The sequence below is a fragment of the Urocampus carinirostris genome, chromosome 8 (assembly GCF_059441175.1).
Source record: "Urocampus carinirostris isolate Australia breed hairy pipefish chromosome 8, RoL_Ucar_1.0, whole genome shotgun sequence".
Lineage (NCBI taxonomy): Eukaryota > Metazoa > Chordata > Actinopteri > Syngnathiformes > Syngnathidae > Urocampus > Urocampus carinirostris.
The window spans coordinates 10,282,075-10,309,896 of record NC_142356.1 but is presented as its reverse complement, the minus strand read 5'-3'; the positions used below and the strand labels follow the sequence as shown (position 1 = coordinate 10,309,896).

Here is a 27,822-nt window from a genome sequence, read left to right as displayed (position 1 = left end):
CTGAGAATCTGTGGAAAGAACTGAAAACTGCTGAATACAAACGCTTTCCATCCAACCTCACTAAGCTCGAGCTTTTTTGAAAGGAGGAATGGGCAAAAATATCAGTTTCTCGATGTGCAAAACTGATAGATACATACTCCAACTTTAAAATATCCAATAAAGTGTGTTCCATTTCATGATTGTGTCCCACTTATTGTTGATTCTTCACAAGAAATTACAGTTTTATATCTTGATGTTTGAAGTCTGAAATGTGGCAAAAGGTCACAAAGTTCAAGGGGGCCAAATAGTTTCGCATGCCACTTTATATTAATTTTTTTTCATTGAAATACTATTTTTCTTCAACCTGCACTGAAAGTCATGCAACCTGTTTCTACATTTGTGTGCAGGTGGCGACTGCGCCACCTTGTTGAAGAACATCGGGGCTCTTCCTTTGGAGCTGGCCCGAATGTACTTTGCCGAGACCGTTCTGGCCCTAGAGTACTTGCATAACTATGGCATCGTTCACAGAGACCTAAAGCCGGACAAGTCAGTCTTTTAAAGATCTTTTGTGATCACAAAAAGTGCATGGGAATGTTGTCGCTTTTTGACTCATTACTGCCACCTCTGGCCTTGGGCGTAACAGAAGCTTAGTTGCCTCGCTGGTGCATGGCTGTACTCCATCCTATATATTCTAAACCTTTTTTTTCAACTTTTGGGCCATATTGGGGTTTTTTGGGTGCGCCTTATTGTTCTTAAAATACGGTAATTGACCTAAAAATGTGGATTTTTGTGTCTTGTTTCATACTACGATTCAATTTGTTTGTCTGTATTCTGCATTTCACAAGCCTTTCAAAAAACCTTTTGGGAAAACTGTGGGGTACTCGCCCTGAATGAGGCTAATTTAATTCAAACGAGGGTTTCCAGGAAACGTCTTCTTTGACAAAGCAGCACAATAAGCACAAGTGGCTAAAAAGACCTCAATGGTCAAATGAAAAAGCAGCAAATTTTCACAATTGGGTACTTGACAAACTCCAATGGCACTCAGTCGAGCACAGACCTCTGTTAAGGCCAAATAGTCCAGATTTGGATCAGCCACCATCCACCAGCTGTAACAAATATTTATTAGCTAAATTGGAAAAAGATTCATTATTACTTTATAGTTATTGCTGTGCAAACTTTTAAAAATTGGTTGAATGTCTTGCTAAAGGGCAAAGAATAAATATTACTAGACTATGCAGGGCACCTAAAAACCCCAAATTGGACAAACTGGTTATAATACTGTGTGCTTTATACCGGAAAATGCAGTAGAGATGATTGTAAATCCCTACAGGATTTTTTTACCACACCAGGTTTTACAGTATACAATCATATTTATGCAATGATCGATCAATCTAAAAAATGGTGCTAATCAAAATCGCAAAACATTGTATGCAACGGGAAATGAACCCGGGTCTACAGCAACTTAAAATCTATCTGGATCCATTTTTGTGTGTGCATGTGCAATAAAAGTAAGTAAATTCAACACAATTTTAAACGTGTTAGATGAAACTGAACTTAAAGTCAACATACCACTAGTAGGTAGGCTCATATATAATCAAACTTAAAAAAAATTCTAGGATTCATTCAATTGACTGTTTTACAACCCCTTCAGACTCTTTGTGATGAATGGCTATACAAATAAATGTGACTGGGCTTGACTTGATACAGATGACAGATGCAAAGGCATTAGATCTGATTTTATTCTCACATTATTTTCACTCGGGGTACCAGAAACAAATGGTTAACAATGGAGAAAACAGAAATACTGTACGTCTTGAAAGATATGAATCAACGCATAGTGCGATTGTTGTTTCCCTCGTCGGGCTCAAAATTACTAATTAAAAAGCGACTTAAGTCAAAGTTACAGTGCATGAAGGTAAAAATACACGGGTTCCCCTGACGTTGTGTCCTAAATGCGGTATTTTGAAGTCGAGTCGAAGTAGAACGAAGTTGGGTAAAGTTAGTAGAGTTTGTCGAGAACCGGCTTCTTTGGCTCGGCTCACTAGGTCCTAAACGGCTCTTCAGGTTGTTTCTGCTTCATTAATCCCAAAATAACCAAATATTATGTAAAATTATGCACAAAATGACTTGAAGGAAGGGGGGAATAGAACAAAAAAGAAAAAAATACCAAAATGAAAAAGTAGTGAAAAGCTGAGAAAAAAAGAAACAAAGGGAAGAGAAAAAAATAAGTACAAATTTAGAAAAAAAGCCAGAAAAAAGAAAAGAAAGAAATGTAGGAAAAAAGTAAATAGAGAACAAAAAGAAAAAAGTAACAGCTCGGAAAAAATAAACACAATGAGATTTTATTTAAAGGAATTTTAAAAAAGTAGAAAAAAAGCAAAAAGAAGAAAAAGTTTGTGTTGCATTCAAATAATTTCCAATTATATCAAGTGAATCTTGTTGCCAACATTGTACTTCCACTAAAAAATGTGATTAAGTACAGTTCTGTATCTTGCAACCGACTAAATAAGCCCCCAAAAATGTTAGTATTATGCGACAAAATATATCAGGAAAAAAAATAAATGGATATCTTGTGAAAGAATTGTAAAAACAAACGACGTTTGTAGGCCGTACAACCTTTGCAATAGTACATGAGTCAATTCATTCAAAAGAGAAAAATCGTTTTGCATTGCCGGAAACTCAGCAAAATGTAACTTGATGTCAAGTTTTGGACATGTTTGATAATTAATTATCTTGCCACACTTGGGATTACAATTGCTCACTGTTGTTTCAAGCGTTGCCCACCGACTTTGTGTGAAAGCTCAGACACGTGGAAAATTACAGGGAACATTGCTCATGACGTAATATTGTCTCTCCTGTTATAGCCTGTTAATCACCTCCATGGGCCATATCAAGCTGACTGACTTTGGCTTGTCAAAAATGGGCCTGATGAGCCTCACCACCAATCTCTACGAAGGACACATAGAAAAAGACGCCAGAGAGTTCCTGGATAAGCAGGTACGGTTTTCCGGCTCTCCTTGACAAGCGGGACAATAACATAAAATGAGCCCCAATCAGGATGTGTGATTGATGCACGGGTGAATGGCAATCAAAGAATCGTTCCATCTTTCGCCGTGGTACGGCCCACCCCCGGCGAGTCTCGCCGTAAAGTCGTCCGTCTTGACGGGATAATGCTCCCTGAAACCAGTGAAGCGTGCTGCTTTTCATCTTGGTGGCAATGCTATTATAGCTATTGTTTATGCTCTTTACAAATGATAGTCGTCGTAATCAGTCAACGTGATGCATGAGCCTTTCTGGCAACTCGGTTTGCCCTTGAAATTAAATAAGCAAGACTTTGTACAGTATTCCCTTGCCAGTTCACGCTTCGACTTTTGTGACCTCAGTGCATTGCTTATTTTTTTCTAATGATAGGTTGCCCAAAAAAAAACATACTTTGCAAAATTATTACACCACTTTACAATGACCAGTATACTCAAACCTATCTGAGTATGCCTTCTGTTTTCTGGGCATTGATTCGAACTATCTGGATGAATCGTTTGCAACAGTGGCCTGGCCCATTAATAACATTAGTAAAACCATAATAATAATATTATTAATGATAAGCCCAAATCTACTGAGACCTTGTCTAATGTGCCGCGAGAAATTGCCCGATTTTATCAGTGTCATGAAACGGAACGGGACTGTCTTGAAACGGGTCGGGAAGCATGAAGCAGGAACTCATTTGCGTAGACGATCTGTCACTTTAATTGAGAAAGAAAAGTTGTCCAACACACAAACGGACTAAAAACAAAACAAAGCAGGCTCAAATGCAGGCAAAACTACAGACTAGGCATTTAACGGGATTAAACAGAGCTTGCAGGAATCTCTCAGAATGTTACACCAAAGTGCAACAAAGTCCAACAAGCACAACAAGAATAAACAGGTATCAAACAGGCATGAACAGGTTTTCAATAAGGGTAAACAACGATCTGGCCAAGGGCAGTTCCAAAAGGCGCGTTTAAGTACCCATAGGAGTAATCAGGAAATGCAGGTCAGCCGGTGTCAAGGGGCGGGGCCAGCTGGGCGCCACGACAACCGTGCAGGACATGACAATCAGTTCAGTATCTTTGATTTTTCCCGGTTATCAGCCGAGTAACTGTAACATTCATCTATATCAGTAGTGGCAGCAGATTGCTATTTTTTAAATTCCTATTAAATAATAACCGTATTCTCATGAAGTTGTACAGGAAAATATATTGAATATTGTTCAAGATAAGTTTAAACTTTAGTAGCCTCCCAAAATAAGGAGAGAAAACATCAATGGATTTTTAACTTGCATTTACAGGGAGGAATTTGGCAACCGAGAGACAAAAATATAAAATATGTTTGATACTCAACACCAGAAGCAAAATATCGATCACCTGTGGCGTCGCACGTGGTTGGCGCCAGGTGTTGCAGGGCTTGAAGGCATACCCCAAATTCTAAAACATTAAAAGTGAAAAATGTTCATTGCATTATGTTTTTATATATATATATATATATATACATAATAATAATTTCAGTGTATTCCAATTATTTTCAGAGATATTGCATTTTGAAGATCACCTATCACCAGCACCCTTGCAAGCCAGTCACCATATCGGTTTACGTGTTAGTCGAATAGGTTTTAAGTGTTTTAAGCCAACTTTTGGTAGTTTTTATGGCGAATGCCTTGGCGCTGTGATGCAGGTGGGTGCAGCCATGGTACATTATGGGGAGAACTGGCAAAAATAACACACAGAGGCTAACCATGCCGAGACACGGTAGGCTAGCCGAAAAACGTGAAGCTGGGCGACTGAAAACATGCAATAAGCAGACAGGCTACCAAGGATGCGGCAAGAAACATGAAACAACCCGAAAATAAATCGAATGACCACGACAGGCTAGCTGGCTGCTAACAGGGACCGATTGGCAGAAAAACATGAAGCTAGCTGACCGAAAACAGGCAGTAAGCAGCCAGGCTATCAGGGAATTAACATTGAAAAAAAACCCACACAAAAACAACTAAGCCAGGAAAAAAAACAATGGACATGGCAGGCTAGCCAGCTTGCCGACCTCTAAAGAAGCTAACCTTGACCAAACAAAACTGGAAGCCTTTGGCCCCGACGCTCAACAGGGAAAGACATGCGGTGAAAAACACAAAAGGGAAAGCAACAATTGCCGACCTAAAGGGTGGGGATGGGAAAAAAGGAACACACACTGAAATGGCAGCAGAAAAACTTACCTCACGCAACTTTTGGAGCACGTCATCTTTATTTGAGAGGAAAAAGCTCTGTTTAAAGATTAATCGTTTGTACTTCACTTCTCTCACCAAAATGCTTCACTTCACTTGATTGCCATACGGGGCGGCCTACACTCTCAATCGCTGGATACAGAAAGCAATACTAGGAAGTGGGGGCTTCCTCAATGTGTGGACAAAGATTTGATCAAAGCCACTCCTGCTATCTAATGGTGATTTATCATACTGAAATAATGCGCAGAGGATTGATGCTTACCGATGAGCTGCACCAAACCCTTTATAACATTTTCTTAAATTAAACAAAAACAAAAAAGCGTATTTTTACGTTTTCGCATTCAGGGAAAATACTTCTTAGATATTATGGCATTGAATAGCTAAATACTTACTACTTCGTAGAAATTTGCTCAATACAAGTGGTAATGGAATGAGATAACTTAAAAAGTCGGAGGAATACTGTCCTTCATAAATTTTTCTGCGTTTGTCTTTACTCATCTTTCAGGTGTGCGGTACTCCGGAATATATTGCCCCAGAAGTTATTCTCCGTCAGGGCTATGGAAAGCCAGTGGACTGGTGGGCAATGGGCATCATCCTCTACGAGTTCCTTGTAGGTTGCGTGCCCTTCTTTGGAGACACTCCCGAGGAATTGTTCGGACAGGTCATCACTGGTGAGAACATTAGATGATGGTGACCCATCCCATCAAATCCAGCAGATTGGAATCAGAAAAATATTGTATTATTATGTTTTTATTATATATTTAAACATGATTCATGTTGTTTTCAGTCCAAATTATTTCAATGATTACCAATCAATTTGCCATCAGAAGTCATAAGATAAGCCAACCCCAAAATACTCAATAACTTGATTTTAAACCAATAAATTGCATCTTTGTCCATCATACCAGTATAGTGATACAATTAGCGTTTATCGACTGAAGTATTTTTTGTTTTTAAAGAAGTACTTAAGAAGGACATGTGTTTAATTTAATATCTGGGTAACGAGATAAGACAGATATATAAAAAAATGAGCTGGCAGAGCATTTTCCTTGAGATTTTTAATACAATTAAAACAAATAAAGGAAAACTGAATATTCTGGGCTTGTGAGTATAGAACAAGGCTTTAATGGTTTCGCAAGTGCACTTTGAAAGTGTTTGACAATTATTTATATACCAGACTAAATTATTTAGGTGCTTTGATAAGACTTAAGGGAATACCACTCTCACAGTAAATCAGAACACTACTTTAGAGATGGTATAAAGTCTTGACTGGATACATTGAGACATCAAGTGAAAAAATAATATAAATAACTAAATAGCTACAGTACATTTAAGTTCACGGTATCCAGATGTATATGAGGTGGAGTGATTATTATCACTAGGGGCAGAACAGCGGATGAGTGGTTAGTGCGGCACAGTTCTGAGGTCATGAGATCAAATTTAGCTACCAGCCTTCCTGTGCGGAGTTTGCATGTTCTCCTCGTGCTTCCTTGGGTTTCCTACGGGCACTCCGGTTTCCTCCCGCTTTCAAAAACATGCATGTCAGGTTACTTGGCCGGTCTAAACTGTCCCTTGGTGTGAATAAGCGAGTGAGTTGTCTGTCTCAGGCAACCAATTTAGGGTGTCCCCTGCCCACTGCCCTAAGATAGCTGGGTTGGGCTCCAGCAACCCCGTGACCCTACTGAGGATAAGCGGTGCAGATAATGGATGGACAACTATCACTAAATAAATGAAGAAGATAAAAATGAGTGAAATAATAAAAAGGTAAATGCTGAAAACCTATACAGCCATGACTATAAATGCATTGACATATTTCAAAATCACTATAGTACTTACTGTAGATGTCAACATCTAAACAGTAATACAAAAAAAAAGCAAACATTGAGATTCCAGAGCTTCTTTTTATTCCAATTTTCCACGGCGATTCTGGTCCTTGAACACACCATCAGCTTTTTTTTCTTGTAAGTGCGGGGTTTGTGTCAACTGTGGTTGTTAATAATGAGTCTTGTTTTATAATAACAATAAATTGAATTCGCATTAACGGCTACAGTATAGTTTATTGTGGCAGGGGATACAATCTGAATATATTTCTCTTTTAATATTCTGAATTTTTATTCATTGATTCAATTGATTGATTGATTGATTCACATTTTTTAACTGCTTATCAAATACAAGGTTACAATGAATTCAAAATCAACAATTTTAGTTTACAAAACTGAAGGAAAAAAAGGGCTAACCAGAAAAAAGCCAGAGCTTATCTTGGTCCCATCCTGTCAGTCCGTTCCAAGATAGATTACAATTCAAATAATCAGATAACAATCTGTGATTATTTTTTTTACTGAGGTTGTCACGACCAGAACGGAATCAGGACCCAAATGCGTAGCGTTAACCACAAGTTTATTGATAGAAAGAGGAAGGGCAGCGCCCGCGATCCGGTGCTGGACACGGGAAGCAAGCCGCTCACACACAATCGAGGGCTCAATCGTATTCGTGATCCGAATACGGAAGTGGATATTCCGGAGCGGGAGATGGCGGTGTCAAGGACGGAAAAAACAGGTCGATAGCCGAGACAGAAGAGCAAAAACGTGGTCGGGACCAAAAACGGGTCGTAAGCCGGGACGGGAGAGCAAACGTAGTCGGGGTTAAAAACAGGTCAAAGCCGGAGACCAATGGGGATATCAGGAACAGACGGGTGAATAACCCGTGCAAAAAGCGGGATCGACGGGAGTGAAAATGCTTGCGTTGTAGAAACAGAGGTCCGCTGACGGACTGACAACAGGAGTGTGAAAGGACTGGTCTTAAAAAGGACAGAGAACCTGCAGCGGTTGGCGCCAAACGAGCGGGCACAGGTGATCTAAATCAGTCATCATGACAGATGTAGCATTTCATTTGATCAAATCAAATTTATTTAAAAAGCACTTTTCAGCCAATTCATTGCTGTCAAATAGCTGTATAAAAACATGCAGTGTACCATAAGAAAATCAAATCCCCTCCTTCATCCCCTCCTGACAACCTGATACACATAATGCAAACACACTCAATGGTTGAAATACAATAAAAACAAAATAAACAGTTATAGAAATAAAATGTGATTATGACAAGGCACAGACTAACCATGTGAGGAAAGATACCTGAGGGAGGGTTATCCACACTGATAGGGATGGCAGCCATTGAACCATACCCTAACCAGTGTGGGCCTCCAAAATGAGGAAACAATGAAATCTAAAAATCTAAATAAATTCAACTGATGTCCTTTCTTTTTTCTTCAGATAACATGGTTTGGCCCGACGGTGATGACGCTTTACCCGAAGAGGCGCAAGCCCTCATCTCCGCCCTGCTGCAAACCAACCCCCTCGTGAGGTTGGGCACAGGTGCTGACTTTTCCCTTCTGTGTCCGTTTCCTAAGATCTCTTTACTCATTGCATTTGTGCACCTGTCAGGTGGCGCATTCGAAGTGAAAGAGCACCCGTTTTTCACCGAGCTGGACTGGAACAGTTTGCTGCGTCAGAAAGCGGAGTTTGTCCCTCACCTGGAGTCGGAGGAGGACACCAGCTACTTTGATAGTACGCAGCATCTCTATTAGAGCTAGCTATGGTTCCTGAAGTGACAGCTCCTATATATTTTGACTACCTTCTCCAGCGCGGTCTGATCGTTACCACCACATCAACACCTACGATGGGGACGACACCAACGACGACGAACCGGTGGAGATCCGACAGTTTTCCTCATGCTCTCCTCGATTTAGCAAGGTAGAGATCTCCTCTCAACCTCTCATTCATACACATCTTTATAAGCTTGAGGTCATCAACTTGGTGCCCATGCGCATCAGCTACCCCCCTAAATACACAGGTTCTGCATATAAAACTGATACCACACCCACACCCAGTAGCCCCCTAAGAATACCAATTCCGAAAATAGCTCACCAGTAGAATAGAATAGAGTAGAATATACCTTTATTGTCATTGTTACAACATGGGATATATTGTGACAACGAAATTGGACTTGGCACTCCAGTTCCACATTTTACAGTGAGGATATAAGGAAAACAAAGAGATAAAGGAACAAAGAAGATGTTTGTACTGTCCTTGTTGTATAGGCTTTGTTTTCCTCCAGAGGGGGGGTGTATGGGGGGTTGAGGGACAGACAGAGATGGGCGGATCCAACTAGATGTTTGATCTTACTGTACACACGGTCCAGTGTTTTTCTCCTGAATTGCTCAGTCGACGTATTGAATGGATTTGGGAAGTACAGTCCTTAAACATGCCCGATTAAAGTCGCCGGGGACGATAAAAGCTCCGTTGGGGTGTGCAAGCTGCTGTTTATTGATAGCAGCGGGCAGGAGATTTAGCGCTATGCTAACGTTAGCATCCGGTGGAACGTAAACAGCAAGCACAATGACCACAGTTAGCTCTCTCGGTAGATAGAAGGGTCTACACAATACTGCTAGTAGTAGGTCATTGCAGTTTTCTAGGAATTTACAGCAACATATACAATTTATAACAATAACATAATAATAACATGGTAACAACTTAGTAATAACAAAATTCTATTTTAGAACTACATATAAATTGGTGCCACACCCACACCAGGTAGCCCTTTAAGAATACCAATTCTGAAAATAGCTCACCAGTAATGTGTCATACCAGTTTTCTACAAATGTATAATAACATTAAATATATAAAACAATAACATTCTAATAACATGGTAACAATATAGTCATAACAATATTCTATTTTTGTACTGGATATAAAACTGGTACCATGCCCATACCAGGTAGTCCCATAAGAATACCAATTCTGAAAATAGCTCTCCAGTAATGGGTCATACCAGTTTTCTAGGAATTTATAATAACATATATAAAACAATAACATTATAATAACAAGGTAACAAATTAGTCATAACTATATTTTTTTTTAGAACTTGATATAAAACTGGTACCAACAGGTATCCCCCTAAAAATACCAATTCTGAAAATAGCTCACTAGTAATAGATCATTGCAGTTTTCTAGGAATTTATAATAATAACAATGCATAACATAATAATAACATGGTGACATAATAGTGAGTTTTCATTTTAGAATTCCATATACAACTGGTAGTGCTTCAAATTAATCAGTACTGAAAAGTACCATATTTATTTGTGTATAATGCACTTTTTCTTTTTAAAAAAGGGGAAAAAAGAAGTTTGGATGCTCATTATACGTTACTTTATTACAGTATTTGTGAAATAATTTTCAGTCAAAAAATATCAATGACCACAATCGCAAAATATCGGATGCAACGGTGATTGTGCCGAATCTTAACCACTCAACCACTAGTACATATGACATATGAAAAGGCATTCGATTTTTTTCTTGTTATCACACTATTTTTACTTGCAATACCAGAGATGAACGTGAGAGAATGGGGTAAACAATGTTTTGCGTAAGACATAGTTATCTTCCACAAAATAAAGCTTATAAGCAGAGTCTGAAACTCGGGCCAAATAGTTACCGGACACCAAGGCAGACAACTCTGAAAAGTTGCCTGCCCAGCCATAAAGTTGCCTGCCCCATTTTTCCCAACTTGAAACACAATAAGACGACTAATCGCAAAAAAAAAAAAAAAAAGATATTGTTGCAAAGTATCAAAGATTGATAATCAGAATATATAAAAGAACAACACTTTAAAATTACGTTGATTATAAATCTACTTATAACATTCATTGCATGGATATGACATCGCTGTTTTCCATCTGCCATCAGTATGTACCGGTATTTACTCATCTTCATGCAATATTTGCTACAAGACACGTGAACTCCTCTTTCCACGATGCTTTTAATGTACGTTTACTTTTTGTAGTGTCCTTAATTTTGTTAGCTTCTTTTGAATCTTTCTTCTGGGAGTTTTTGGCTCTATTCCTAACCACTTTACCATTTTTCTTGTGTTCTCTGTGCGTCTACTTTGAAAAATGATATGCAAATGCACGACCTTATAAGGCTCGGGAAAGTCCCGAAGTTATTCGATGCATTCTGATTAGCTGCCGAGTATGCAAATTGCCAAACAAACCGAAATTTCCAAACCGAATGAACATTCCGAAATCAGAATAAATAGAACGTTTATAACAAGCTACCATTCCATCCTGTCCACTGGGGCGGAGACATTTTATAAGTTGTACGCCCGACGTAAAAGATGTATGCCCCGGGCCTCCGGGCAGACGTTATTTCAGACACTGTTATTAATCATCTCGTCAGAAGATCAATCCAGTCAATCAGGTTGATATTACAGCTCCCTGATAGATTGAGAAAACCTTCGTTGGGATGTACAAATGTACTGGGGAAAAACACAAAAAGGGAATTATTTTCTATATGGACATTTTCATGAGTATATTCTATTCAAACCATCAACATAACATTAAAAATTGTAGGTGTACAGCAGCATGGAGCAGCTCTCTCAACTGGAACAGAAAGTGTCCACCTCCATATCCCGTCGGGACCACAAGGGCTCCAGAGAGGAGAAGGTGACAAAGAGAGAGAGCTTCGGAAGCTTCGGTATGCGAGACAAGAGCTGGAGGACGGGTTCCCCTGAAATGTAAGTAGCCATGGCCGCTTCTGACAGCTTGCACGGAGAGCCGAATACAGTAATATCTCTACATACGAGTACCAGGATTGTGCTCGTAGCTTGAATTGCTTGTGTTAGAAACGAATTGTGCCCAATATGAAATAATTAAAAACAAATTGTCTTTTTCCCAACCTCTCAAAATGACGACATCGATACCAATCGATTGATATCGGACAGATGGGTTGATACCGGACGGGACAGACAGGATAGATAATGAAACAGGATATCGAAATTAAACAGGATAAACTAGACGGGAACGAAAACTGGAGAAAATAATAAACAGGGCAAAAATAGACGGAAACAAAACTGGAAGCCGAAATTAAACAGGACTAAATGAACGGGAACAATACCAAACAGGAAATACCAACAGGAACAGGACCGAGTCGAAACCCACGTCTTGCGAGGGAGAATTTCATTGACGGACTGACAAAGGAAAAATGAGGGCACCGAGCTTAAACAGACAGAAAGCCAATCTGTCAATGAGCCGCAGCTGGTGTCACACGGGCGGGCCCAATTGGGTGCCATGGCAACCGTGACACACTTACTGTACAACCAAAATTAAAGTTACTGTAACTTTAAATGAACATGAAGGCATCAAATGTTTTCAAAGCATTTTCTTTTTTGTCTGTTTCAGTTTTCGATCATCACTTTATTTTGCCCTTTTTAGCCGGACTCGCAACACTATCACTTTTTATAGGTCTTTTGAAAAAAAAAAACGTTATAGTTTCGCAATGGACCCAAACGCAGGAACCTCTAAAAGGATGGTATTTAATAACATAATATATTATCTTAACATAGTAACAAACAAACGGTCAAAAACAACAATAAAACTGTCAGAACCAAAGTCAAGTGACATTTATTTGTATATCCCTTAATCACAAAATGTCTCAAAGGACCACACAGATTGCAATGACAGCATCCCCTGATCTGAAACCAACATGCAGACAAGGAAAAACTCAAAACCTCAGCACGAGGAAAATCGGAAACCTTGAGAAAGGTCTTTACAAGTGGTAATCCCCTCTCAGGATGACCAGGGTGCAATTGTCATGGTGTCTGATTAATTTCACCTGTGCCCGATCGTTTGGCGCCAGCTGCTGCTGGCTTCCTGATTGGTTCCCCGTCCTACTTAAGCTCAGTCCTTTCACTCACCTGTTGTCAGTTCATCAGCAAACCTCTGTTTCTACAAGGCAAGCATTTTGACTCTGACTCCCATCGGTGCCGCTTTTTTCACCCGTTTTCCACCCCCGTTGTCTGCGGCTACGACCTGTTTTTTTGATCGCGACTACGTTTTGCTCTCCTATCCAGGCTATCGACCTGTTTTTCCTTCTACGACACTACGATTTCCCGCTCTGGAAGATCCACTTTCGCATTCGGAACACGTTCCGATTCTGTGAGCGGCTTGCTTCCCGCGTCCAGCGAGCACCGGATCGCGGGGGCTGCCTTTCCTCTTTATCTCAATGAATTTGTGGTTGACGTTACGCATCTGGGTCATAATTCTGTTCTGGTCGTGACAGCAATAGATTAAGCATTGGGAAACAAGAAAATTGGATGGTCTGGAAAAAGGTGACTGGAGAATGGAAATCAAAAATGAATTGTGATGCTAATTCGGGACAGGTGTGAGTTGATTGGACACACTTGTCCCAATTATAAGCCAATTAGGCGCCCTCTAGTGGATGGAGGGGCGCTAGATCCTAAACGTATCCAATGAGATTCGTCTCTGCCTCTTCGTTAAAATGTTACGGAATTGCGTAAGGCAAGTGTCATTAAAATGAGCTGTCCAGTTGCAAATTTTTCTGGATTTTTTTTTTTTTTCAACAAAAGCAGCAACTTCCTCCCACTTAGCCAGCACCGCTCTAATCTATTTTGTAAATTCCAGCTCCTTTAGTTTGTTATCTTTGCTGTTTTTTGCAACAGGAGCATAACCTCCCTCTGGAAATTATTGCAGCAAAGCACTCCGTAAATCGGCACTCGCTCCTTCCCCACCTTGTCTTGGGCACTCACACAAACGCTGCACTCGTGTTTTTCATTATTTCTTGCCTCGTTCGAAATGTCATCTTTCGAGAACTCATGGCCAAGGTCACAAAAAGTAACAGACTTGAGACGCTGTGAAATGCGATTAAAGAGAAGCCATCAAAAACTATACAAGTACTATACAGGTATGGAATCAGTTGCCTGTTAGCGGCTGCAAAAACTGGACTGAGCTGAAGGAGGTGAGGAGTGAGCAGTCTCTAGTGGTAGCCTCTGGGACTGCTTGTGAATTTGGATTTTCCCTTATAAAGCAAGTGAGATTGTTTTCAAAAAACCTTGTATCTAAGTGCTCATCGGGACTTAATTTTGTATATTTTTATCTTTTTAATATTTGTAATATTTTTTATGTATAAATGGTAAATGGTCTCCATTTATATAGCGCTTTTCAAGTTAATGAAGACCTCCCAAAGCGCTTTACAATGTGCTTCACACTTACCCATTCACACACACTCACACACACTCTCTCATACCAATAGTGGCCGTGCAGCCATGCAAGGCAACTACCTACTATTGGGTGCATTAGGGATTCAGTATCTTGCCCAAGGACACTTCGACATATAACACGGAGGAGTTTCTCAGTTTTATTATGCTGGCAACTGTGTGGACAGCAAAGTAAGAATTTCTTTGTGCTGGGAAACGTGGTTCTTTACTGTGTATATGACAATAAACTGTCATGATTACTGATGTGACTCAGCTGTGCCCGCTCATTTGGCGCCAACTGCCACGGTTTCTGAATGGCTCCCTGTCAGTATTTGAACCCAGTCCTGTCAATCCCCTGTGGTCAGTCCGTCTGCGAATCTCCGTGATACAAGGGAAGCCTTTTTTGACCCTGACTCTCGCCTGTCCCGTTTTTGCTCCCGTCTGCTCTCCCGTCCTGACCTACGACCCGTTTTTGATCCCGACCATGTCTGCTCTCCCGTTCCGGCTTACGACTCGTTTCCGACCCCGACCACGTTTTGCTCTCCCAGTCCCGGCTACCGAGCAGTTTTCCGCCCCTGACACCACCATCGCTCGCTACGGACGATCCACTTCCATGTTCGGATCACAATCCGAGTACGAGAGTGACAGGCCTTCCTCTCTCATTCAATAAAACTTGTGGTGAACGTCACGCAAGTGGGTCCTCATTCCGTTCTGGTTCTGACATAAACACTTTGAATTTTATTTGTATAAAGATGTCTCCCTTTAAATCCCTGAAGTGGACATTTCTCTCTGGAGGGTGTCAGATTATCCAAATCTCTGCTCGCCCGAGTAATAATCCACATTTTTAAAAAAAGAACCAATGCTGATGGATTCCATGCAAAGACCTACAAGCGCTTCAGTCATATTTGGTAATCGGCAGTCGTGGCTCCTTCGCCTTTCATCTCAACTGTCACTACGGCGTTGAATAGAAATCTAAGAGACGTCTCAGCGCCACAGGGTTTCCATTTTTAGCACGCCGACATGAAAAATGCAAGCTGATCCTGGGAGTTATTAAACATAAATCCGCAGCGCCGCTGTATCTATGCTTGTCACGCGTGCGGCTACCTGCTGGTTTTATCCATTAGAGATAAGAGCGCACACGCCACATAAGGAGTTGGTAATTACATCCCATGACTCCATTTCTGTCCCGAAAGTTAAAAACCAGTTCGCTGCATTTCACAAAAATCAATTATTCATCCGTTCTGAATTCAGACAGCTTGTTACATATGAACGTTTTTTCACATGAGGCATCTAGGTCATCTCTCCTTTTAGGGCAAGGGTGTCAAACTCATTTTAACTCGGGGGCCACACGATAGAACAAACATTCTGTCGGGGGCCGGACTAGTAGATTTAAGAGAAAGAAAAAGAGAGATAAAGAAAGAAGAGAAAGAGGGAGGGAAAAGGAGAGAGGGTGGGACAAAGAAAGAAAAAGAGAGAGAGGGAGAGAGCGTGAGAAACAAAAGATAAAAAGTCGTGAGAGAGGGGGAAAAGAAAGGGAGGGGAAGAAAGAAATCCAAAGAGAAATAGAAAGACAGAAGGAGAGAAAAGAGAAAAGAAAGCGCAAAGGGTAGGAAGAGAGAAAGAGAAAAGAGAGAAAAGGAAAAAAGGAAGTTAGAGCAAAATAAGTTAAAAAGACACAGAGAGAGAAAGAGACAAAGAGCAACAAAGGAAGAGAGAAGAGACACAGAAAGTGAAAGAGGCAGAGACAAAGAGTGGGAGAAAAGGGATGGAAGAGAGAGAGAGAAAGAGAAAGAGAAAAAGAAATACAAGTACAGTGTCTTTGTTCGAGGCACCTTTCTTTGGCAACATCAAGTTGACATATTTCAACCTGCAGCTTGTTTTTCTCTTGCACTTCTCTAAATGTTGTCTCGCGGGCCGGATTCAATCCCTTAGCGGGCCTGATTTGGCCCGCGGGCCGCCTGTTTGACACCTGCGTTTTGGGGGTATTTTACTTGTCTGACAAACATGAGAAAACAATAATAAAATGAGCAAAATGACCTGCCATCTTTCATATCATATTTTTCCCATAATATTACAAATCATTGCTGTCATGTTAAAAAAAATCTCCACTTTTTGGGGTCAGTTTTTATACCCAAAAAAATATTCACAATGTAAATGGGATGTTAGTGTCAAGACCAGAACGGAGACAGGACCCACTTGCATTTCGTTTCTCTCAGTTTTATTGGAAGAAAGGAAAGGGTTGCACCCATGATCCGGTGATCGCTGGGCTCGGGAAGCAGGTCGCTTTGAACGCGGAAGTGGGACTTCTGTGGCGAGCGATGGCGGTGTTGGGAACGGAAAAACGGGTCAGTCGCCGGGACAGGAGAGCAAAAACGTGGTCGGGGTCGGAAACGAGTCGTAAGCCAGGAGAGGAAAGTAGTCGCGGTCAAGATCAAAAACGGGTCGAAGCCGGGGAACAGACGGGAGCAAAAAAACAGGTAGGAGTAAGGGTCGAAAAAGGCTTGCCTAGTGTAAACTGAGGTTCGCAGACGGACTGACAACAGGTCACAAAAAGGAGTGGGTTTAAAAGGGACAGGGAGCCAATCAGAGTCCGAGGCAGTTGGCGCCAAAGGAGCGGGCACAGGTTCCTTACATCGGTAATCATGACAGTTAGTGTGTTCTCCATTTGGACCCCTGGTAACCTCATTGTTTGAATCTAGGCTTAATACATACTTATATTCTATAGCTTATGAAAGATGTTGACCTCAGAAAGCTGTCAACCAGACATTCTATTATTTTTTTTGTATTTCAAGTCGAAAATATCTGTGTATTATTGGTCATTGCAACATCCATTGCAGCCTGGTCATCCTGGAGGGGGGGGTTACCTCATTGGCAGTCCCTTTTCAAGTTTTCTCAATTTTCCTCATGTTGAGGTTTTTGAGTTTTTCCTTGCCCTCATGTACGTTTTAGATCAGGGCATGGTGTAAAAGTAGTCTGCAGTCTGTACAGCCCTTTGAGACGTTTTATGATTAAGGGCTTTATGAATAAACATGACTTTACTTGACTGTAAATGTAAACATTGCAAAAATGCCTCCTATTAAAGTTATATCATTAACATGTTTTTTCAGATGACAGCAGCAATATATTATTTTTAATATAAATATATTTATAACGTGTTTTTCAGCAAATTATTCATTTGCTTAACAATATTAGTTGATAATGTTAATTCATTATTTAATACTTCTCGTAAAACTAAATAATAATTTTACTAGAAATATACTGTCATTATAGTATGTTTTTTAAACCAATCAATAATTGAATGTTTGTTATATATCTATATAGTATTATATATGTGTTTTACTGAATTATTTAGTATATTTAAGATCAACAAATGTATGCAGAAGCCTTCATACATTAAATCTAAATAAAATCATGCTATTAAGGCCACCTATCACATGACATGATTTCATTTTTTTAATCCTTTTTTCCATGAAAGTACAATTTTTAAGGGAACAAATCCTACACGAGTGATTTAATGATTTATTAGAGCGTAGATCTCATCCCAGTTTAAGGTGGGGTGCGTCATTTGAGGTGTCCTTAAAAGGTTTAAAGTAGAATATATTCTCTATTGCTTATGTGTTTAACAATGCCCAACTGAATTCTCTGACTTTATGGTTTATTTTCTATTGCACCTATCTTGTTTTTATCTTACTTTTATCAGAGCTGTTTGTGGCGGAACCCATTAGGTAGGAGGAATGCGGGATGAGGATGGGGTTTGTTTCTTTTTGTTTGTGTATTATGAATTTGGGAAAATAAAAATAAAAGGTCTGTTTCAAGTAAAGTCCAAACGCCAACTCAAACCCCAAGAAGGTTTATTTGTGCACGTACTTGCATGCACATCAAAAAGAAGCTAGACCGAAGCTGCAATAATGACTCGAGCCAGGAGATGATGACAGCGAGTAAAACAGTTCCGTACTGCTCCTTCAAGCTAATTCAATGAACATGTTTGTAAGAATTCCGAGGATGTTTGATTAAAAGCAGAATATTGGACTGTCTGTTGGGTTGCGTGCAGGAAGCGCCTTTCCTGCTCCGAGTCGCTTTACATGGACGGTGACGCCAGTCCTCCACTCGGCGCACGGCGGCGTTTCTCGGCGCTGATGGACACGCATCGCTTTGCCTCCCCCATCGAGGGCGAACCCGACTTTGTGTCGAGGCCGACCCCTATCCGGGTCCGAGGCACATCCCTGGATGGGACCGGCGTTCCCACAATTCACCACGGGGAGCCGAGGTGCAGTTTTAAAGAGATCAACGGAGCAGGTGGGTGTCAGGATTACATCATTGCCTAACCCTAAGCTTATTTTCAATCTTTCAACACCGTTCTTGCCAGACAAGTCACCAAAGCAAGGAGAGACGCCCGGAGTTGTGAGCATCAACACGTTGGGGCCGTCTCCGGCAGCAGTCGGTCGCGATGTGATGACGCCTCTGTATGACCCTCTGGGGGCCCGGGCCACCAATGATTTGGTCCTTCGGAGGGCACGCCACTCTCATTTGTCTGGAGACGGGGAGAAACGCAATTCCAGAGCTGGGAACAAGGTCATCAAATCCGCCTCGACCACAGCACTGTCTGTCATCATACCGTCCGGTAAGGGTGATGGGAAAAGTAGAGATTTTGGTTGGGTTGCATCCGATTCAATCTCTTAAACCTTTTCAATTTAAAATGAGAACATACCTTCAGAGAAATATATTTGCATTGTCCCCCAAAATATAATGTGACTCGACGATAAGATTTTGATCTTTCGAGGCTTACAGAATATTATCTTTTCTGACTAAAGATATTGATATCTTATTTTATAAAAACAGTGAACAGTGTGACCACACATATATTTGAATTTCTCTCCCAAAATACAATTTTAAGATTCGGATCATTCAAGGCTCACAGAATCAAGTCAAATCATGTTTATTTGTGACGCCCTTAATCACAAGGAGTTTCAAAAGGCTGCACAGACTACAGACTATCAATACACTATCCCCTGATCTAAAACCTACATGCAAGGAAAAACTCAAAAACCTCAACATGAGGAAAATGAAGAAACCTTGAGAATGGACAACACATGAGGTAATCCCCCTTCCAGGATGACCAGGCTGCGATGGATGTTGCAATAATAATACACAGATATTGTCATCATAAAATTTAGGTTATTTAAATGCTATAGAATAGAAGTATGTTTTAAGCTTAGACTTAAACAGTTCCACTGAGGTTGCAGATTTAATCTCAGAGAGTAGAGAATTCCTTAGCACTGGTCTCGAACCTGCAGATTTCTTCTTGGATCTTGTGATCACTAGTAGACCAGCATTTTCAGAGCAGAGGCGCTGAACCGAAACATAGGTGGAAATTAAATCTGAAAGATATGAAGGAGCAAGTCCATGCATGATTTTGTATACTACCAACAGAACCTTAAAATCACATCTTAAACTAACAGGGAGTCAATGGAGGTTAGCTTAAATCTGGGTATTTTGATCAAACTTTTTTGCCTTAGTTAAAAGCCTCGCTGCAGCATTTTGTACCAGCTGCAGGCTCTTGATTTTGGACTTCAGGAGACAAACGCCTCAATTATTATTTCCCCATCGGGCTGAGACAGCATAGGGCGAATTTTGGCAAGGTTGTGAAGATGGAAGAAAGCTGTTCTAGTAATATTCTTAATGTGAGTTTGGAAGGAAAGATTTGGGTCTAATCTGACACCTACTTTTTTTTTTTTTTTACATTTTTTTACATTTGTCAATGTTCAGAGCAGTTTTTGAGTACACGTCACGGCATTTAAATGGACCAATAATTAACATTTCGGTCTTTTCAAAGCTGAGGCGCAAGAAGTTGAGTGACATCCATCTTTTGATCTCAGTGAGGCGGGTTTTATGACTCAAAATACTGATAACAACAACTTATTTCTTGGTAACAGTGAATGTTAGGGGAAATGACTTTCTTTAGTTTTATTTCAGACGTCTAAGTTATGCTTATGTTCTTCAAATTTACAAAAATTTCTGTGCCTTTTTTAAAACAATCATCGGTGTAAGAAGCATTTGATAAATCTTACCAACTACTTATTAACTTTTTCCAAACTAGCGTTTAAATTGTGTGTGTAAATATGCATTCCATGCTTGTATATAAATAATCACCACGTCTTTTTTTTTTTAATTCTTACATTGATCACCAGCCTGAAATCCATGAAATAACCTAGTAAGCATAATAATCGTTTATTTTTTTACCATTCATCACAACTCTAAAATATGTCAATTGTCTCTAGTTTTATCTCTAGTTTTATCATCAGAAAATTCTGATAAACACTGCATTAGGTCTATAAATTGAATGACACACACACATAAAGATTGATAACAGTGTCAATTCTGATGTGCCTCTTCCAGTGGACCAGCACGGTGGATTCTCTCCATTGGCGAGTCCGATGTCCCCCCACTCCTTCTCCTCCAACCCATCATCACGTGACTCTTCACCCAGTCGAGACTTCTTCCCCACCGTCAACGTTTTGCGCTCGCCCATCACCATACACCGCTCCGGGAAGAAATATGGCTTCACCCTCAGGGCCATCAGGGTCTATATCGGCGACAGCGATATCTACAGCGTGCATCATATCATCTGGGTAAGAAACTTTCAATCCTTGCTTCCATACATTATGTATTTTTATGCTCCAACTTGCTTTTTTCGTGTTTTGCGTGGTCAGCATGTAGAGGAAGGTGGTCCAGCCCAGGAAGCTGGTCTTTGTGCAGGCGACCTCATTACCCACGTGAACGGCGAGCCAGTCCATGGTCTGGTCCATACTGAAGTAGTTGAGCTCATCCTCAAGGTAGGGATAATTTGGATTGGTTCTGATTATTTTATTTTAAATTGCTGAATGTAGGTTGTGTTTACAGTAGACTCCCAAGAGACAACATTAATTGTTCCAAGGTTGGGATCGCAAAGCTAATGTCCTAGGAACCCCTGGTACCCTAGACAAAATAATTAAAATAACAAAGTAGTATGTGGGAAGTATAATATATGTGTCTATGATCAAATAACATTATAAATAAGTATACATTGCCCTGTGATTGGCTGGCAATCAGTCCAGGATGTCCCTGTGCTCACTGCCTGATTGTCAAGACCAGAACGGGAACAGGTCCCATTTGCGTTGCGTTTCTCACAAGTTTTATTAAAAGAAAGAGAAAGGGTTGCGCCCACGATCTGGTGATTGCTGGACGCAGGAAGCAGGTCGCTCTGAAATTCGGTTGTTTCTGAACGCGGAAGTGGATCTTCCGAGGCGAGTGATGACGGTGTCGGGGACGGAATAGCGGGTCAGTAGTCGGGACGGGAGAGCAAAAACGTGGTCGGGGTCGGAAGCGAGTCGTAAGCCAGAATAGGAGAGAAGACGTGTTTGGGGACAAAAAAAAAGTCGAAGGCCGGAATGGGAGAGCAGACGTGGTCAGGATAAAAAACGGGTCAAAGCCGGGGGACAGATGGGAGCAAAAAAAAGGAACAAGTGGGAGTCAGGGTCAAAAAAGGCTTACCTAGTGTTAACTGAGGTTCGCAGACGGACTGACAAAAGGGGACAGACAGGACTGGATATAAATACTGATGGGGAGCCAATCAGAAGCCGCGGCAGTTGGCGCTGTGTCCCATCAGTAATCATGACACTGATGTTAGCTGTGATGATAAGCAGTTTGGAAAATGAATATATTAATGATTGAATGAATACATAAATATACTAAATACAAAGTAAAAATTATTATTTTTCCTACCTTTTTTGTGACGTAAGCTGGCCGAGTCGGTTAGCGGATGTATGTATTAAATGGCAACAGCATATTAAAAATGAAAGTGTTTTTAAAACATCCAACTTCTACTTCCAAGGAAAGTTATGCTTTTGGTATATTCCCTTGCTTGTATCGCCTAATTTTTAATGATAGTTCTAATTGGTTATGGCCATGTAACTAAAAAAAGGGTATCAATAGCTCTTGGATTCCTTGATGATAGCAAAATCTGTTTCCACGGTTATTACATTTTTGCATTTCCCTTTGGCATCACTGCAAGTCTTGGGCCTGGGGGGAATAATTACATTCCAAGAAAACCCAGTATTGTATCACCAAAGTTCAGTCTCGACGAAGCGCACAAGGTTGTAAACTGAATGAAGAAAGAGAAAGGCATTGTGGGAGGTAGTTTAGCCAATAGCATGTGTATTCTCATGACGCAGTGACGAAAAACCAAGAACAGACCACCATTTTAGTTATATAACTCGTGACAGCCCCAAAGTTTGAATTTTAGAAGGTTTTAGGAACGTAAAACAATTTATTCTTTATGTCATATAGCAGGGAACATGCCATAAAGAGGATACGAAAAAACACCTCATTCCACACTGTAAAGTCAAAACATTGTAAAGCTGGGTTGCAGAATCCTGGGGTTTGATTGTATATCACATTATATTGGTCATTTTTTGTTCCTTACACAACTCCTGTGTGAATCATTTATTGTTTCGACCAAATTAGAGCGGCAACAAGGTGAAAGTGACAACCACGCCCTTCGAGAACACCTCCATCAAAGTGGGTCCCGCTCGCAAGGCCAGTTATAAATGTAAAATGGCTCGGAGACACAAGAGGACGCTCTGCAAGGATGGCCAGGACAGGTAGGAGTTGTTCCACGTCTTTGCTGGCTTTTAGTATCATGATTTATGAAACAATAAGGAAAGCAATCACAACATTTCTGTCCTTTTTCACTGCACAGTAAGAAGCGAAGCTCGCTGTTCCGCAAGATCACCAAGCAATCCAATCTTCTCCACACCAGCCGCAGTTTGTCCTCTTTGAACCGCTCGCTGTCCTCTAGCGAGAGTCTACCCGGCTCGCCCACTCATAGCCTCTCTGCCCGTTCCCCAACCCAGGGGTACCGCTCTAATGCAGAGACGTCCTACCTGGGTATGGTTATTTGCAATTGGCAAATACTTCTGTTGATTCATTATTAGAAATTGATCTTTGGCTTTCTTCTGTTTTCAATGCATGCATGGAACAATAATTCCAAAATGCACACGGACACCCTTTAGTTATCTGTTGCAATATTATACTGTATTATTATTTCACTTTCACAATAATTAAATTCTTAAATGTCATTTTAATTTGTATCAGAAATCATTGACATTAGTAATGGGTATGTTTTAGTACAACACTCCATACTTTAGCAGTCTTTAACAGAACATACCAAAAAGCCGCTCCATTGTTGGCTACATTTTAAATAGTGTGGCCTTAATTACAGTGTGTCTTTTTATTTTGTGGCGAGAAAAACATTTTTACCAGCAACAGTAGACCAATAAAGCTAATGAGTAAGTCACGGAGGTCCAATTGAATAGTATGATTCATCACAACTTCTGTAATTGTAAATCACCCGTACTAACCCTCATCAACATTAGAAAAAACTACAAGAAAAGCGTATGATGCGGCATTTAAGTTAGAAACGATCACTCTGGCAGTTGAAGAAGGAAATTGAGTTCATGCCTATGCATTTGGCATAAATTAATTAATTCTTAGAACCATGCTTCATAATTTAAGTGCACTGTCATGATATTGGGGGTGGACCCAAGTGCGGAGAAGCCGGAGGCAGGTGTGCTCAACAAGGTATATTTATAAACAAAAAACAGGAACAACAAACAAAAACAAAGCAGATCTTAAAACTAGAAAATTGTCCAACCCATAAACAAAAAAAACCCAAACCTCATGTAGTAACATCGGATAGGACAAAAGTGGTGTGGAATCACAATTACTAAACAAAGAATGGAGTCCAAAAAGTCATATAATAGAAGGGCTACGATGGTTAGGGACAGGTTTTTGTATATCTGGTACAGTTCCAAAACCTTATTAGGGACCTCTGGGGGAAGGTACTGCATCAGATCGTGACACGCTCCGTTTCCAAATTCTTCAAGTGTGCGGGGCACAGAGGAAAATGGCGAGCTGCCCTTTTTCACGACACATAGGCTCTAAATACAAAACAACGTGGTGACGTCTGAACACATTTATGATGCAACTACGTCTGTGTTGCAATTTGGCACTATTCTCCACAGTATGTTTGCCTTTGCACTATTTTCTAGAACTATAGGGCTCATGCTTTATGCGATGCAGCCCTTAATTGTGTTTTCTAGCGGCGTAGTAGTAAATATGTGCTCGTGTTTGGAATCGCTCCAGTAGTCTCCATCTTGAATGGTCACATGATCTAAAAACACATGACCTAAACTACTCAAAGTAGAGCTGAAAACGGCTTCAGGTTTGCAGGGGTACGGAGCAGTTTTGCATCCACAGGCGTCGACACCGAATTCCCCACGTAGAGGGCGCCAAGTATGCCCCGGACTTACAGTAAGCCTGCGGCTTAAAATAAAATGCGGCTTGTACAAAACACAATTAAATTTGGTTCTTAAATTTGAACATGCTTCTTTTATCATGTGCGCCCTGTAGGATATACTGATGGACGGTTTAATCAAACCCTTTATTTCCATGACCTCTAATGCACAATATTTTCTATTAATAGGTGCTTCATCTCAAAGCAGCTCTTCAGCCTCCAGCACTCCAAACTCCCCGGCACCCTCCCAGCACATGAGACCCAGTTCCCTGCACGGTCTCTCTCCAAAACTCCATCGGCAGTACCGCTCTGCCCGTTGCAAGTCCGCCGGCAACATCCCCTTGTCCCCGCTGGCCCACACCCCATCTCCCACCCAATCTTCACCCCCTCCCTTACCTGGTCACACCATAGGGAGTTCTAACACCACCCAGTCTTTCCCCGTCAAACTCCACTCATCGCCCCCGGTGGTACGTCCTAGGCCAAAGAGCGCCGAACCCCCACGGTCGCCCCTTCTGAAACGTGTGCAATCAGCTGAGAAGCTAAGCTCACCCCTCACGCAGCCCAGTGCTACTGGAGGACTCGGGGGACCGCTGAGGAAACACAGCCTTGAAGTGCAACACTCCGAGTACCGCAAGGACGCTTTCCTGTCCGAACTCGGCCTCCAGAGCCTGCTGGAGTCGGACGGTGAGAGCCTGCCACCTAATCCGCCGCCCCTGCCGTGCCCTTTATCTTCCGCAGGCTCTGAAACTCGCGTGCTGAAGCCCGTGAGGAGGTTAGGCAGGCAAGAGTCCCCGCTCAGCAGGGAGACACTTCTGGCTGGTAGAGAAAAGGATGAAAAGGAGAGGGGACGGGAGCGAGAGAGGGAAACCAGAAGCGAGACGGTCCTGGAGCGGCTGAGTCGGGTCGAAGCGGCGGCATTGAACAGAGGACAGCAAGCGGAGACTTTCAGCTCAAAAAACGTTGGAGAAACTGCTTCAGCTACAAGCAACCCTGCCAAAGCAATGGAGACTCTAGGGTCTGAGAAGATCACACAGCGTCCAACTCCTAAGCAACTTGACCTAAAGATGGCCAAAAGTCTTCTATTCGGTTGTAAATCACCCCAAGAGCACATTTTAGGAAGTGGGAGGGAATCAAAGCAGGAGGGAGGGACAAATAACGGACCTTGTTTACGTAAGAACTCCGCTTCCAATCCTGACAAAATCATCAACGTGACACTGATGGGCAGTCCACTCGCCTTAAGGAAAGCTTTGAAACCCTCAAGTGTGGGAAACGGCTTGAGAAAAGCTGAGACCAATGACTCAAGGACTTCTGACCAGAGCTCCAAGAGCCCCAAACTGCCGACCCGGATCCTCGCTCCCGCCGTGCCCCCTCACGGGCCGCAACTGAGTCTGGGCAAAGTCAGACAAGGTCTAGGCCCGGTCAACTGCTACCGGGGAACCCTGGACTGGGAGGACAAATGTCGCCTGGAGGTCCTGGAGGAACATTCGCCGTCCCCTTCTCCCTCTCCGACCGCCGTCACCCCCTCGCTCTGCGGACCCTCGCTGTGCAAGTCACGGCCCGTTTCCCCTGGCGACAAGACCAGTTTCGTGAGCCAGCTGACCACCGTGGCCAAGAACGTGCTGGGCCCTATCAAATTGGGCTCACAGGACGGATCCAGGAGCAAAGAGCAGCAGCAGGCTAAGGCGGCTGATGACAAACAAGCCGGGAAGTCAGACGCCACGGGGGGCAGCAGAGGTTTGGCCGGCACCACCACGCAAAACCCTACTGGGCCGTCCCTTGAGAAGGGGGCCCAAGCAAAATGTGACCCGAACTGAAATGCCTCCGATGGATGAACAGGTCGAGCACTTAAACTTGCTGTACATTCCATTTTTAGAGCTTATCAAATCTTATTTATTGATTCCAATCAATGACTGATTCTCCCTTCAACCAGGATGAGAAAACACACTCTAAAAGGTGCGTTCACTTTGCATTATTTTAATGAGAAGATTCTTATTGTATCAGATGTCTTTTATGTGTGAGTCCACGTGGATGCATGTCCTGTGGTGTGTATTATACATGTTGAGTAGGTCAGTGGTCGGCAACCACCGTGCTGCGGATTGGGTTCATTCGGTGCCAGGCGGCACAGGAAAAAAAAGCCTTATTTTTTCTTATATCATTTCTGAATACATCTTTTTTTTCACCCCCCAAAATTCTGAAAATTTGGATTTGTGTTCCACCAACGTTTTATGGAGGTATATCAGAGATTGATCAGTCAATATAATACCTCAATGGCTCAGTATTGGATGCGACGGAAATTGAACTCCGATTGCTGTAAATTGGATGAGAAGAACTTCCTGCAACTCTAACTCTTTACCCAACACTTACATGAGGAGCTATTTGTCTCAAAAACAAAAGTATTTGCGATTTACTCAAGATCTATGTAATCATGTCTTAATAAATGCACACGCAAGATTCAAAATACATGATTCACCATGGTTTTCTTCTTTTAATGGTACTGGATACATTGGAATATTGACTTTTAAAGTCCTCAAAGGGAGTATAAAAGACCCTTTATTGTTTTCTATTAGCCACAGAAAGTGTAGGGTTCCTCCCCACCGCACCATGGATCTCGGGAAATTAATTCTCCACAAAACTACCAAAATTTGTCTTAAAACACTCCAAACCTAAAATGTAAACCAACAGAGTGACTGGCTTGCTAAGGTGCTTGTGTGCTTCACATGACCTCAGTGCTCAGGAAATCAAAGACGAAACAGACGTGTCTTCAAAATTCAACATACCAATGACATATATATATATATATGAACCCTGAGGTGTGAAACACTGATCTAGAACCGTAGTGGTCAATTGATTACACATTTATTTATTGTTGAATTTATTGTTGTTACTAATGTTAGTCATGGACCAGGCATCGGGAATACAGTCATACATTAAACCGGTCCATGCTACAGAAAAGGTTGCCGACCACTGGAGTAGGTAGAAGGTGGAGAAAGTGCTTTAGTCATCAAAACTGTGAAGACCAAATTCAACAGCTCGGTTTTGTGGCCTCGTCACGCCGGGATGTCAAAAACCGCACACAGGATCCGACGGCGGTTTATTTTGGTCTCGCGATTTCGCCGGTGGCGGCGCCGGCAGCTCGGGCTCGGCGCTTATCTCCCCCTTGCAGGAGGCCCATCGCGGACCTTCTCCCTCCCTTGTGATTGAAGCATTCACG

The 27,822-nt window shown here is 41.6% G+C and overlaps 1 protein-coding gene across 2 annotated transcripts in view; it reads left to right on the top strand.

Annotated features, from left to right (window-relative positions):
• The window catches only part of mast1a (microtubule associated serine/threonine kinase 1a), a 117,680-nt gene extending 90,304 nt beyond the window's left edge, over positions 1-27,376 (top strand). For both annotated transcript variants that reach the window (XM_088341579.1, XM_088341580.1), the window contains 14 exons: positions 387-525; positions 2,844-2,976; positions 5,736-5,901; positions 8,500-8,601; positions 8,671-8,793; positions 8,870-8,979; positions 11,637-11,800; positions 18,330-18,574; positions 18,645-18,899; positions 20,675-20,907; positions 20,989-21,111; positions 22,781-22,917; positions 23,016-23,203; positions 24,801-27,376. In XM_088341579.1, coding sequence (XP_088197705.1) covers positions 387-525; positions 2,844-2,976; positions 5,736-5,901; positions 8,500-8,601; positions 8,671-8,793; positions 8,870-8,979; positions 11,637-11,800; positions 18,330-18,574; positions 18,645-18,899; positions 20,675-20,907; positions 20,989-21,111; positions 22,781-22,917; positions 23,016-23,203; positions 24,801-26,425 — 3,743 coding nt within the window. In that variant the 3' untranslated portion in view covers positions 26,426-27,376. The remainder of the gene's footprint in view (positions 1-386; positions 526-2,843; positions 2,977-5,735; positions 5,902-8,499; positions 8,602-8,670; positions 8,794-8,869; positions 8,980-11,636; positions 11,801-18,329; positions 18,575-18,644; positions 18,900-20,674; positions 20,908-20,988; positions 21,112-22,780; positions 22,918-23,015; positions 23,204-24,800) is intronic.
• The last annotated feature ends 446 nt before the right edge of the window (positions 27,377-27,822 follow it).